The 15,592-nt window shown below is 39.6% G+C and overlaps 1 protein-coding gene across 4 annotated transcripts in view; it reads right to left on the reverse strand.

Moving 5' to 3' along the window:
• The window catches only part of MAEA (macrophage erythroblast attacher, E3 ubiquitin ligase), a 48,665-nt gene that overhangs the window by 15,167 nt on the left and 17,906 nt on the right, over positions 1-15,592 (reverse strand). For all 4 annotated transcript variants that reach the window (XM_059469745.1, XM_059469747.1, XM_059469746.1 and 1 more), the window contains one exon: positions 12,162-12,365. In XM_059469745.1, coding sequence (XP_059325728.1) covers positions 12,162-12,365 — 204 coding nt within the window. The remainder of the gene's footprint in view (positions 1-12,161; positions 12,366-15,592) is intronic.

The raw sequence follows: 15,592 nt of genomic DNA on the forward strand, positions 1-15,592 counted from the left end.
ATCTATTTCTAAAGTGCAGCAGAACTTGCAGCTTTTACTAAATCTTTCTCTCATTACTTGAATTTTAAAACCAAAACATTAACATTTATTTTATAGGTTGTATGACCAACAAAACCATTTACCATCAAAAGAATAAAGGGCCTCCTGCAGCTCTGCTGGTATCAAACCCAGGTAAGTCAGATTGAGCTCAGAATCCAGACAGCTACAAGTTTATAGGACAACACTGAGACTGGACTTCAATGGACTCTTCCCATACCCTTAGAGTTAAAAAACCAAAAATCTATTTTATCAATGTGTTGGCAAATGAACTGAAAGAATGCCAGCTTGTTCCACAACAGTATTTTTAGAGTATTCCTACAAGAACATGAGAATAATCATTTTGCTGACTGAAGTTTCCCTGATGATATGCTCAAGTGGAAGGAAAGTGCATTACTCCCCTGTGCATCATAAGGTGACCATATAAAAACCTCTTGCCCATTAACTCCTCTGTGTAAGTAGCGTAACACATAATGCAGTCATGTTAATTATCCTGCTTGCCTTCCATACAGCTGGAGTGGGAAGACAATTCCACTGAAGTTACAAACAATAACGTCTCCATGCATCTCCTCAAGCTTTGAGCTATGTGCTCTCTTAGTGAACAGCATTTGCTTTTACACCAAATTAAAACAAAACCATTTGTTTTTACATCAAAAAAGGGCTGGATGTGCTAAGCAGAAACAAATCACTGGTTTAATCTCATTTGTTAGCTTTTTAGAGTTTAAGCTTCATTACAAAAGAAAATAAAGAAGCATAAGGGCAGCATTTGTTATAAGCCCACGAGCTGGTGAGAGAATCCCAGCTATCTGTATTTATCAATCAGGTGTTGGTATAGCAGCCCTCTACTATGAGCAAAAAGACTGCAATTGCTGCTGAGACAGACAAAACTCTTCAATAAAGAGAATTTCTACATTGCATTTGAAAATTTAAAATGAATCAGGTTCTATGTAACAGAAATGCTAATTAGATTCGTGGCTGCCAAAAGAAGTCAAAGCTTGGCAGCCTTCTCTATTAAATAGACATTATGTATCCAGAAAACAGAGGAGAACATTTTAAATTAAAAGAGTTTCTTTCAGAACCAACAATTACATTTAAATTGCACCAATAAATAGGATTTTCTTCTCTGTTCACTTGATAGAAAGTTAAGAAACAATATAAAAGGGCATTAAGAAATCCTTTTGTAGAGACAGGAATAGCTTTTGCGTTTGCTTATAAGCAGTTAGAAATCTTAATCATGCAGACCGATTACTACAAAAATACTAAGATACAATTGGGCAATAAACCTTTCAAAACCCCACATGCCACACAGGTTTGTTTTTTTAATCCAACCATACTTTCCTATCTTTCCTGGTAGTGCCTGCTCTTGGTGCTTCCTCCTTAGCCAGGACTAAGGAAACAGAAGAAAGGAGAATCAGAGGATTTATCAAAACTGGCACAGCTCTGCTACACAGCCCAGTCAGGAGTACAACTTGTCTGCCTCATCCTGGATGGGCAGGAACCAGATCAGCATTTGGAACAAGTGTCTCATGTTCCAGTCAAAACAAATCCCCGTTAAAACTCCAGTCCTGAACAGCCTTCTGAAAGTATTCTGCAATTCCAAGATGCACAGGCTGCAGACCATACAGAAACATGGTCTTTCTCAGCTCCCAAAACACGATTAAGATTTCACAGGCTGCTACAAAGTGCCTCTCTTATATAATTTACATATAAAATTAAGTAAATGTAAATACACAGTTTTAGAGAAATACTGCCACTTGATTTTGCAGGTGCAGGAAAAGCAGAAGCAAGAAATCTGTTGCCACACACTCCCCTTTGAAATGACAGTATTCAGCACCATTGCAAATGTTTTCTGACTTGTACATAAACTAAAGAGGAATTCTAAACTCTTTAATTACCCTCTTTACAACAGAAACATCTCCCTTCATTTCACACTGAAATGGGGGCTGCAATACTTTCCTGCCCGTGCTGCAGAATAAGGAGAACCCTTCCCCACACTCTGATTTTTTCAGTGCTGGATCAAACCATAACTCTTAGCACAGATTTCCAGCCTCTGTGCCTTGTCAGAACTTTGCCTAAATCACTTGATTGCAAATACACAATTACCTGAGGTTGGGCAGGAAGACTGATTTACACGAAACTTTCATTAATTTTACAGCTGTACTGAAAAATAGCCTCAAATGTCTCAAGGAGGAGAATACATCCCATTAAGTATTGGTAACAATTACCCAGAAACTCAGGGGGGGAAGCACAGTACAAACCAGGGAGTGCCACATGGATTTCATAATTTCTGCTTTAAAAAATGGTATTGGACTAAATGAACTAACTTTCCCTTCTATACAACAGTCACTAACCAGGTTTTAGAAGGGTAACTATCTCAACACTGGGTGAACTTTATCATAAAAGAACTATTTAATTCCATTACAACAGTGAAAACTCCAGAGAAAGACATTTCATTAGAGAAAACTGCACATGAAGGCTAAAGTCACTCCAGTGAAAGCAGCGATACTTATTTAAACAAGAATACAGCTATCCATCACCCTGTGCTCTGCCTGATTTACATATATATAGCTTTTAAAATATCACGGCTTCTTTTTAAGCTGCAAGTGCCTCCAGGGAGGGAGGTTACCAACCCCATGATTCTGCACAGAACTCCAATTATTAGGTATAAAATCCTGTGAGGAATGAGGATGCCTTTATGATGACGATTACTAGATACATACTCCTGGCCAACATAAAAGCTGGATCCCATTTGCTCAGATGGGTTCTCCGTGAGAACATCCCAAACATGTTTATGCACATCCCCTCCTCTGAACAGCCTCTGGACTCTGCTGAGTGTGAGCAGGGATGGGCTGAGCTCTGATGGGCTGGGCTCGCTCCTCAGCAGGGCCTGTCCTCACTGGAGATAAAGACTGCAGCAAAAATGAACACTAGTCTGAAACAACAAAACTAAGAGAACAAATAAAATGGGCCCAGGACTTAATGAATTTATGTGGTTGTGTCACAGAAAAGAAAAAGTGATTCACAAAAATATTGTGAGGAATAATAGCTGTGAAATAATGAGAAGGTATGTATAAAGGCAGTTAGGTAATTTGTTTTAACTGGCAGATATATAAGCTTCATATGAATTTAAAATTAAACACAGCTACATCTATTCTAAAGTTGTGAACCAAACTGGCAAATATATATAAAAATGTGATTTTAAACTGAATTTAAAGCCAAACAAAGGCTGTAACTTTAGACTGTGCACAATTAAGAGAATTCAGCAGTGAGCTGGAAAAAACCCAGAGCTCTACATGTGTGGCTCTAAATTCACCAGGAAAGCTGCTCAGAATTTTCAGCACCAGATGCAACAAAAATAGCAACTTCGCATGAGATCGTATGTGAAATTACTTAAAAAGAACAAAACCATCTTTTCTGCAGTAGTAAAATAACTACAGAAATTCATGTAGTGTTCACATGAGGAGTTTTATGTAACATTTTAAAATTTGGAGCAATCAGGTCAAGTCATTCCTCTCCAGTGGTCTTCGCTATGCACATGAGCTGAAGTACTTTTACTTTATGAGATCTCCAGTCACAAGTCTGGAAAGCTATCAGAAGGAATGTGTGATAAAATCCCTTCTAATTCATATGAACATTTGTGTATTAATATAACCCCCAGAATATTTCACATTAGAAAAGAGAATCTTTAACAGGGCACAAAACCAACCAGAAATGGGTACTAGAACACCCAATACTTGATATTTTCAAATCTCCTATAAGCCATTTTCAAAACAAGATTAATTCATCAAAAAAGAAATGTTAGGCTTAAGATAAAATAAAAGATCTGATGCAGTGAGAAAAGGCAGCATTTTGTAGAAAAGTAAGTATCCTCAATGGAAAAAAGCATCATAAAATAGGCTATGTGTTGTATAAAATAAGCAATTCATAATATCATAGGATGCTGTTTATGTATTTTTTCAAAAATGCAAATTGTTTATTTTTAATTGCTTACTAACATCAATATGAAACTGAAAATAGGCCAGTATGCCTCAAGCTATCAGTGGCTCATTGCCAAGAGTATGTACCAATAACAGCTTTAGTAAGATTGACTATCTGTCTATCTGTACACATTACATGCACAAGAGCACTACCCTCATAAAAAAGCCTTTGCTGATGCACTCCAGTGTTCAGCAGCATGGTAAACTACTTGTGTATGAAATACAATGAACACTTAGGTCACTCAAACAACAACTTCAGAAAAAGCTGTGTTAAGCTTTTAATGACTACTCTCATACTCTCCACAGCAACACAACCTTCAGTACAATTGAGTTCTATGGAAGTGAAATAGAAATGCACTAATGAACAGTTACAAAGAGGTCAATTTGGTCTTCTGTAGTAATATATTCATTTGTTAAAACTTCCCCTGTGATGAACACACAGCCAATGCAGGCACCATGTCAGGCTGTGATTGCTGTTCCGCAGCTCAGGGAGAAGCAAACACAAGCAGTTGCAAGGTAAGACCACAGGAAAGAAGAGATCAGTGCATTTCCACAGTGGGAAGCAGTGAAAGAGGCATCACTTGGCAGGAGCAGGAAGCCTGGAGAGCAGCACAGTCACACTGCCTACTTGAAAACAAGTGCAGGAAGCAAAAATCAGGTGCAGGTGAAGAGGGGGCAGTGCAGGTGGTTGTGATGGCAGTAACAGGAATTGGGAGCACAATCCAAGGCTGCTGGACTAACAGTTCCTTCAAAGTCAACACAGCATGTATAAACTGCACTAACATTGAAGGGAGACACAAATTAAGAAAATAATGGCAGAGGTGGTGACAATACAGCAACACCACAATTACTGAAGACCAGTTAAAGTAGGGCACAAATTAACAGTAAAGGGCCTCCTTACTCTGCTCATAAAATAACATGGTCTGAAGATCATTAAGCTATATTAAGTGTTATGATGCTACTCACATTAACAGGATTAGAGAGAAACTAAAGAGAGTAACTGACAGAATGTCCTACTCAAAGGCAGCTGCAGAGCTAGTTATTGGGGAAAAATGCAAAAACAGACAGCCAAACCACAGATTTATCAACAGAAGAGGCAGAAATGTTTTTGTCTACCAAGTAAACAGAGTACCCATGGTGTACAGTCAAGCTTTCACATGAGAGCATCTTCCATACCCTCATCACAGCACCAACCTTTAGCTCTGTCTGGTTGTTTTTGCAGGATCCCAGGATCTTACACTTAGTGTCTGTCAGAAGAGCAAGGTTGTGCAGCATTAGAGGATACTGGTACTTTTGTTAATTAGTTCTAGTGATTAATTCATGCTCTAAACTTGTGTCCAACTTCTATTTTTCTGACTAGATTACAAAACTCCTCGGTATTTGACCTCTGCTCTCACACATACCCAAAGCACCCACCCATAACATTCTCCAGTGATCCTGTCCCTCCATCCAGTTTTTCCAACAGCTCTCCAAAGTGTGGTCACCAAAACTATCCGTATCCTGGCACTGGCTGCTCCAGAGCCAAGCACAAAGAAGTGTTTCATCCAGCTCCTTTCACTCAAGGACATAAAGTGCTTGAAGAGCCTCAGAGTTGGAGCAAGCACTGAGGTTGGTTATTAGCAATCTGTTTTCCCAACGCATCCTCTGCTCCTGCCTCAGCAATTTTTGTAGCTCAGCAAACGGCTGCACCTTTACCCATCAGCATGTCATACCATGCTAAGTGCAGTAATAAATGACTACACTACAGTAGTGTGACAAAGCCTCTAGAGCTTAAGATGCATCATTGGGCAGAAAAAAAGTGCCTCGTTTTCTGTCATAGCCTCTTCTAGCAGAGGAAAGGCACCATTCCTTTGCTAGAGGAGCACAAGCCCTGCAGCCTTTGTCCACGCAGGATCAGTCTGTCTTAGCAGCTACACACACTCTAACAAAACATTATCTTGTCATCTAATGTAGCAGTAAGAGCAAGCGTTAAATGTGAGGTAAGATTTATACTTTGAGGGAATGTCTGGCAGGAAGAAAGGACAGTAAGAAGAGGCATAACTAAACCCAAACCTCTTCTACTCCTGGGTAATCTCCAGGTGACATCATCATTCCCCATTTAGATAGAATTTCAATTCAAGAATTTTTCTTGCATCAGCAGCCTTCCAGAGTAAGTATTTTGTAATAAATTAGCTCAGTTATGATACACTACAGGTAACCCACTTAGTCTAAACAGACTGAAAAAAAACATGTTCAACATCACAGCACAATTCACGTTGTTGGCTTTTGAAGTGTCAAATGATTCGTAATGAGGAAGTTTGTTATTCTGCTTCAATCTTGACTATTCCACATTTACATAATTCTAATTCCTCAAGATGCTTGAGACAAACTGCAGATGTAAGGCTGTGCAGGAATTGCAGCACTTTTCAAATTCAGACGAACACACCCAGACATTCATTACAGCAATCCACTCAGAGTTGCCATGCCTACACTGGGTACAGCCAAAACACGTTTAAAGGAGTTTCCAAGCAGCTCTCTATAGCCTGGTACTGCAGGTAACTCCAAGCAGCACAAGCTAAATCCTGGCACCTTTAAATGAGCTCTGCCAGTTTAGGAGTTCCTTCACACAGAGTTTTCCTGGAACATCTCCTGGGGGGGAACAGCAAGTCACAGGAGAGGGACACAAATAGCTCCTGGCAAAAGGCACCTTTGACCACTCAGCCTGCATCTGGAAAGTCAGCTTGGCTGTGTTCTGCATGACAGCAAAGTAAATAATACATTCAAGCATTACGATGAATATTATTTACCTATTTGAAATTGAATTGTTATGAATATAAATGTGTTCTGATTAATTACTTTAATACATACGTGTGTGTTTGCCTACAAGCCATTCTCAGACTATGCATCTTAACAAGGAGGATTTCTAAAGGCACATCTGTATGATTGTTAAAAAATGTGTTTATTCAGCTTTTAACTTTTTGAGTTAAGACTTAATACTGCTCCTTTTTGTGATCTCAAATGTGCAGGTTATTTTCTATCTCCCATTTTCTGAGAGAGTTATCAAGCAGAAACAGTTTTTCAGGGGATGGATTACTTCAAAAAGAGCAGCTTCAGGAAGATTTTGCCCTGTAGCAGACAGAAATCCTTCAGCAGTATTCTACTGAGGTGTCAGCTGGAGGATCCATATCACAGTGCTGAGAACACTTTTCTAAAGCAAGGAAAGAACATTCAGCTTTGGGGTTGAAAATAGGAACATGATAAAGAATAGGAAAGAGATCAGATATTTGGTCAAAAGCCATGAAGCTCAAGTTTCTCTTATACCACAGGACATCAAATAATATTTCACAGCTTTCTGTAACAAAATTAAGAGAGTGGAACATGCTTGAATTTGTAGCAGGTATCTTTTCTAGTTAGGCTAATCCCTCCAAAAACAGCTTTACAGAAACTGAAGCTGCAATGATGCAGTAAAAAAGAATAACTGGACCAAAAGGGAGGGAGAGAAAAATGGAAGATAATCAATTTTTCCAATGACTACTATTCCTTATTTAAACAAAATGAATTTTTTTTAAATAAATGTATTTACTACTTTGAAAGACAAACACTTGTAGAATGGCTTTTCAGTCTCTGCCCTGTTTTGACATTCTCCAGTGAATAACCATTACCACAGATATAGAAGTTCAGCTCAGGAAGGAAACCATTGACAATAACTGGAGACCTGAACTCCCACTTCAAGAAAATTACTATCTTTTTGGGACTGTGTCTATTGTCAATACCTGAAGTGTCAAGAAGCCCTTCTAATACCAATCAGTGATGACAATGGTCATATGTCTAGACCAAACTCCTTAAGTCAATGGAACACTCATTTCCCCCTCAGCTCTCAAAAGCAAAAAGCACACTGTGGTATGAATGCAAAGGGCTAACTAAGTTTGAGGGATGATGCATGTACTTAATTACTGATCTAAGAACATTAATTGGCAGAATTTTAATTGATATACACAATCCCTGATTTAAGGTGAAATTAACAACTTTTAAGTCATTTAAGAGTTTTTTCAACTCAAGCATTTAACTGTCCACATTCCAGTGTCACTGCCCACCCTGCCCAGGGTGCAGTAACTCTTCTGTTCCTCAGTGGATTACAGATTTTTGAATAATTTGCTCCCTGCCCCAACACACCAATAATTAGGTTGAATTTATGCTATCCTTCACAGAAAAACCATTGCCACTTGTTCAGCTTTTGTACAGCTTGAGCAGTAAGGCAAGGAGATACAGCCTTTTACTAAAATAAGCTAAGCAAAGATGGAAAGAGGATTTACAGCATATGATAAGGGAGACTGGAAGCTTCAGAATCTGGGTTTGTTTTCAGTCCTACAGGCAAAAATCACTACAGCTATACATAATTAAGCAAAGAATGTAAAGACACTTTACATGTTTATTTTTTCTTCCTAGCCCATTAAGGAAAGGGCTGGAAAAACAAATACAATTTTAAACCCCACCACCTCCAGAAACAGTACACTAAGTACCATATACATAGCTTAATTATAAAATTTATCTACAAACAGAAACCAACTTCCTACTGGAACACCACTCTTCCTAAACTAGATTTGCATATCAATTAATGGCATAGGAATGAGACAGCAGTATAACAAAACATGAAATAACAAAGTTGAAGTCAACAGACAATGTTGCCAGCTAGCTGGAAATATGAATCTGCAGATGAAAATAGGCATTTTTATATTGATGTGGTATTACACTGCAATAATGACCTTATTCTGATTCTATTTATTCTAATAAGCCTATACTGATGAGTTTTATTCATATGCAACAAAAAAACCCATAACATTTAGTTTGTATCTTCAACCCAAACTGTTTTTCACATCATTATGGAGCCAGAAGATATCAAGAAAAAAGTCCACAATAGAATCCCCTCTACCTCGTATTTACTTTGGCACAAACATTTCTGTCTTTGACTGTCAGCTTTTATTTTAATCTTACATTCTGGTTTACTTTCCCAAATAGCATTACTTTTCTTTAAAGACATATAACAAATATTTAATGTTTGGAATTTATTTCTTATATTGCCATAACTTTATGCTGTATAAATGCCTTATGCCCAGTTATTCCTTACTTGAGCAAGTTCTTAACTCTGATATTTAAAATTTCCCTGTAATTTTTTACATCCAACATTGCTTTCCATTCTGTTTGCTTCCTACTTTATAATCATGGTTTTTAAGCACTTATCTTCTATTACAAGACTTGATAGCCTATCATTCCTATGGAGGTAATTAATTTAGAAAATAGCCCAGAATTTGTCACAGGCCATCAAAAACTACTGGAGTTGTACACTATGGCACACAGTCAATCTTTGCCAATAGCACACAGCTGACAGTCTGCCCAAACACTGGGGTGATTTAATGGTTTCCCTTTGGTCACTGAAGCAGAATCCTTTCTGACCTGCTTCACCCACGGAGCACCTTGGCAGCTCTGCAGGTCTCTCACGTTCAGGAGCCACACAAGAAATTCAACCAGGCAGGCTGAGACTCGCTCCCAAGACTGGTCTAACAGCTCCTGGAAAGTGTTTAACTGGGATCCCCAAGCTACAACTGAACTGAAAAAGCTGCTTCCTTCAGCCTTCCCAAGGAGCAGCAAAGGGCACCTCAGCCATGTGCCCCACAAGCAGAGGAACAGTCACAGAATGGTTGAGGTTCAGATCTCTGAACTTGTGTAGTCTCCCTGCTCAAAGCAGGGTCACCTCTAACAGGTTATTTGGGATCTTTCCCATTCCAGTGGGGTTTGAGCATCTCCAAGTACAGGGAGAGCCCACAGGTCCTTGTGCCTGCTGGGGAGCCCAGAACCGGTACAGCACTCCACCGGCTCTAAGCAGGGGTGACTACAGGGGCTGGAGACCTCCCTTCTGCTGCTGCTGATCCCAGTGCAACCCAGAGTGCTGCTCAATTGTCTTTGCCACCAGGGAACATCACTGGGCCATGCTTATCTTGTGCACCCACCTCACCTCTGGCTGCTGGACAAGCTGAACAATAACAGAACTTTTTTCAGGTTCTTACTTAGGGTATAATGTCTACCCAGTCGTAACAAAATCAAGACAAGAATGGTGGTGGGGACATTAATCAGAATGCCAGGTGAGACCACAGTAAACAAAGATTACTTGGCATGAGAGAATAAAATGGTATTTTGGAAGCATTAGAGAACATTTCAATGCTCACATCCTTTAGCAAGAAAGGAACAAAAAGAAACAAAGCTGCTGCCTTACTAAACCAACAAAACCACAAATTCTGTGTAACAAACACGTCCCAGAATCATACTCTGTAAAAGCTGTTCACAAAGAAGATTGCCATACAGTCAGACCAAGTGCAAATCAGGGAAACTGAGGGAAGTCTTATCTTCATTAAGCCAAAACAAACCATAACACTGACTAAAATGCATAATTTGAGTGAACTAGAACAAAAAAGGCCTCAGTGCATTCAACATGCAACTGTGTTCTGTGTTATTACTCTGATGTTATGCAAATTAAAGAGTTAGACTTGCAGACAGAAGGTAAATAATCTTATTTAAAACTCGCTTTTCAACATAAAATTTTCTATTCAACAAACAGAATGGAAAGCTTTAAGTATGATGTTTTCACCACAGGGTCTTGCAGTATGTCATGAAGACTTCCACGCTCATGGCCAAACCAAAGCTGAGCATTACTTAATCAGGCATAACAGAGCTTGCTAGGAAAGTGAAAATATTTCCATAGTGCTTTTTCAGCAGACCTAGTAGGTGCAGTAACACGATGACTCAGCAGAGATGAGCTCCTGCTCAGAACAGAGGGAAGCATCTTCCAGCAGTGGGAGAGCTGCTGAGCAGTCAAGCTGCAGTTATCCCAGCTCACTGCCTTGGGTATTTCTGACTCACATGCACGGGCTACTTCACTAGTGAGGCACAACAGCCTCTTCAGTTGATTTGTTCAGGACTATTTCCTATTAATACTTTGTAACCCACTTCCCCTCTCACTTCTATTCAGCCTCTACATGCTATTTCCTATTTGGCATTTACTGAAATTGCTGCTGGCTGAACAGGATTAGACAGCAAAGCAGCCAAGGAATAAGAGACACATGACAAATAGGTCCCTGTTACACAACAAAGAACAAGTACATATGCTCTAATTTGACATCAGTAAAAAATATATTTTTTCCCCAACAAAATGAGAGAGATGTGTTCAACTATTCCACCTAAGAAAGGCAAAGTACATAACTCATGTAAGAGAATTCAACTTTCAGCATCTTTATTAGAGTAAGATTTTAACTAGAAGAGTTGCATACGTTCTGCAATCAGGCATATCAAAACAAGATTCAAGGACCACTCAGGATCAAATAGCAAAGGCTACCTAAAATCTGCAAAACATGATTTCTCTAGACAAAAAGCAAATTCTTGAAAAATCAGTTTTCATGTCCTCCTGGTTGTCACAGGACCACAATCAGGATTCACTGGTCTGCATAAAATAGCTACACCAAGGTACACAAACTGCAAACACTTCATAACTCACTGTGAGCCCAAGCAAAACCAACTAGCTCACCAGTGAGAAGGAAAGCGACAATCACAAAATGGTGATTTGCAAACCAGCAAAATGTTCTTAGGATCATGCAAGATATAATGGCTACTAAAAAACCCAAATTGTATCAAAATTTCTTTTCCCAAGTAAAAGCCAGCCTTTCTCTCAGTGCATTAAACAGTAGGATGATACAACAGAACAGTTGTTCCTGCAATCAGCAAATGCTATTCTGCTCAGTCTGGTCACCTACACGTATCAGCTGAGTGGGCCTAGACAGATGGGAAGCTCCACCACCTGCTTAATCAGCAGCCTAAAGGCCTCTAACAAGAAATTTTGTATGACATTTGAGAATTAATCTGAGTTTTAACAGAGAAAGGTGTTTATCCAAAAGTATTTAATTTGCGACTAAAAATGATGCCTTCGACTTATTTAATGCATTAAAACACAATTTATGCCAAGGAAGGAGAACGAACTCAAGCTTAAAATGATAAGAAATAAACATTAGGCAGGAAGGCACACCAATACATAACAATAACTGCTCTGAGGTTAAGCAGCTTGTTCCCATTTCCCACCTTGCTCTCTACTGCCACTGTTAGCTAGCTCCTCCCCAGCGGCCTCACCTCGATGCCACTTTGCCTGGCCAGCTTCACAGCTGTGTTGTAGTAGCCACAGCGCAGGAGATGCTCCACCATCATGCGGTCCATGCGCTTCTTCTTCCACATGTTGGCGGCGGCGGGCTGGTCACTGCTGTGCTCCTTCAGGTGCTCGATCCTGCGCTTGCACAGCTTGGCACTCTCATCTTCCGCCTGGATGGACTCCACGGCCTGAAAGGAAAAGCCAACCGTAAGGGCTGCACGCTTGCCATCTCCTTTGACAGCAAAACACAGCCATTGCTTGTAAGCGTTCTTTATGTGTTACACAGCTACTCCCAGTAGTGTCTCTTTTGTTTAGAGATATTGCCCATGGCAGTGCATAAGCTTCTGCACGGCTGGTCCAGTTCTGAGGTATTCTTGCACACAAGTAAGTTTTGATCTATTTGACACTATGAATATATACATTTTTCTGCTTAATTTGCAGTTTATCCAAAACCAGAAACATATCAACTATGGCAGCAACTCCTGTAATAGCCTGCAAAGAGCTTTGTGAAGGTTTGGAGTAATCTGATCCAAACAGTTGAAAGGCAAAATTTCCACCTCTAACCCATGCATGGCCTCTTCCTCCAGCAGCTGTCCTGCTGGATTAATTCTACTCAGGAGTGATGCAGAGTAAACCCACATTACTTCTAATACACTGGAGCCATTTTCATCAGTCATGCAATAATGGAAATTATACAAATGGTTGGCCTCTTGGCACCTGTAATTCAAGGATCTGAAAGCAGTTTTTCAAAATCATCAGTTTTGTTAAACTGCTATTATTTTATATATAACTCTGCTACTGTGGGAACGTGCATCCCTTGTTAAGGAGCTTTACTTAGGAAAACACATTTGTCCAAAGAAAATAGATTGATGATTTAAAACCAACATATTGGCATACCCAGCAAAAAAAAACACCCACCAATCCCTCAAGGTATTGCCACAATATTTTTAATTAAAACCAAAACACACAGCTCAGTTGCTTTCCTTCACCCTTAGAGCCACGATTCCAAGCCAGCTGACTCAGTACACAGCATGGGACAACTCTGGGCCAGGTCAGGCTACAGAACTCCAGAGAGCTGGCAGAACTTTAATGTGCCTGCTAAGGTAAAGGCAAACCAGCAGAGGATGGTTAGTACCTTTCCCATCTGCAATACATCACTGGTGATGCAATTGCACCTTAGGCTGCCCTGTGGTGACTTTAAACCTGCTGGCTTGTGTTGGAATGACTGCACAGCTCTGGCAGCTGCAAGGCAGAGGCAGAACCTGGCAGGCTTTTGGCAGCCCACTCTGCACTCCATGCTGACACAGAGACCTTTCCAGAACTCAAACTGTAGTGTCATACATGATACAGCTCCAGCTCTGGAAACACAGGTTGGCTCTAATTGCATTTACCATGCCTACCCATAGACTTCTTCTGGAAGGATCAGCATTTGAAAAGCAAAGTTAAATGAGAGAAAACTTGCAAGGAAAGCTCACTGAGCTTTTTCCCCTCTTCCCCCCAATTAAGCCTGACTCTGATCTGGCCCTTGATACCAAATTCAAGTATCTGAAACACTAGTCACCATACAAGAGTCTCTTAACATCCATGTAAACATCTCTAGCCTAAGTTACTTTTATTACTGAAGTTGGAGTTACTTGTGCTGCTGACTCGAGCTTTACTTTGTAACAGAGTTTGGTGACAAGTATTTTGTTAGAGTTATGAACTGGGTCTCTTCCTATGCAGCAGGCAAATACTAACTCAAGACAAAACACACTTTCACTTTTTAGATATCTGTAGTATTATCAGTTGTGAAGGCAACCTTGAGAAATATTCTGAATACAACTAAGAACTCAAGGCAGCCAGGCACAAAGGTTAGACCCCTTCTGCTCCCAAAGGGCTCTTCTTATATGGCTTTGTATCTGGACTTATACAGCTCTTGCTGGTTTTTTGATCCTTCTAGTATGTTCAGAAAGGCTGCAGATTCTTTTTAAAACCCTCTGAAGCAAGTCTATCTGGACTTGCCCTGCTGGATGTTAACAGAACTTGAGGGAACAAGCATATTAAACAGGATACAAAAGGGAGAACACAAAGGCCTAGGTTTCCCCAGGATCATTTTCAGAACCTAAGAAACCTGCTGTGTTTTAAAGCTCTCTTTCAAGAGTGAGTGAGGTGTTAAATAAAGGAACCATCCAATTCTATTATGGCCATCTCAGCAGTTCATGAGATCCTTGTCTAAACACAGGAGGCAACAGAGATCCCACATGGGTCCACAGGCTCTAAAGAAAACAATTTTGCTCGTGGCAGAGATTATAGAGAAGACAGTTGGGAGTTGAGGGTTTGGAGCAGAAACAAGACCTTTGTATTTCAGAGGACTTTTACTGTTAAATAATTTTTTTGGCCTTTTGTTCTTTCCAAGTAGCTATAAGATTCCCCAGAGTCTTTCAGGCAGTCAAAAACAAATGAGCAATTAATCTAAAATGGAGCTTTGCACCCAAAACACTTAGCAATGCCTTCAGACACACCCCCACAGTCAGCAAAGCTTTAACAAGTAAATAACTTTTACTCCTCCACATCATTACTACACACCTACCAGCAAGATACAACACCTCTGTCACAAATAGCTCCTATTTTTCTGTAAGTAACAGAGAAGTGAAGAAAACATATCCTTTAAGACCTCTTTAAGTCTCACAAGCCAAGGATGAAAAGAGCAATTAATTTATCAAGCCTTCAGCAGAACAGCTTTTCAACACCTAAGTTGTTCAAGCAGAAAACCCCAAATCAACACATATGACAGCATTATTTTCATGTTGCAAACCTCCAAGGTATTTTGATGCTTCACATAGTACTGTCACAAGATTTATATCTGTTGGTTATTTCATTTAAGTTTCAATGAAATGACTCTGCTTTTATGTTTCATCTATTTATTTTTGGAGAAGCACTGCTCTCAAGTCAGGCAACAAAGCTATTTCCATTTTTCTGCAAGACTTGTTTCAAGTAAGTGTTCTGATGACTCTAGGGATGAGTAATATTCCCATCCAAAATAAGGATGGCTTATGCTTCTTTTTCTGAGAACATATACATCTTTTTCTAAGAAAGATGTGGTAAAAGCATGAAAGGCTGGTTGTATTTTGTTCAAGCTTAACAGCTAGAAGTAGGTTATCCAGCCAAATTTTGTTTAAAAGGCTCTTAATATTCCCTAGGAATCTTTCAAATTGCAAGTTGAGTGTTTGTAAAAATATTCAAGTAACAATCCAGGACAAACTTGCACTTTCTTCTGCAGAGAAGTCTCAACACTGCATACAACTATTCCTGCACTGGGGGTTTCCCATTTTTCAGCTTCATCTTCTACCTGTTTTGCTATTCCAGTGATCAATTTATTCAATTACACAAATCTTTCCATTAGGCAAGCAGGAATTGTACAAATCAATGCATTTTG

This window comes from Ammospiza nelsoni, chromosome 4, assembly GCF_027579445.1.
Source record: "Ammospiza nelsoni isolate bAmmNel1 chromosome 4, bAmmNel1.pri, whole genome shotgun sequence".
Classification (NCBI taxonomy): Eukaryota; Metazoa; Chordata; class Aves; order Passeriformes; family Passerellidae; genus Ammospiza; species Ammospiza nelsoni.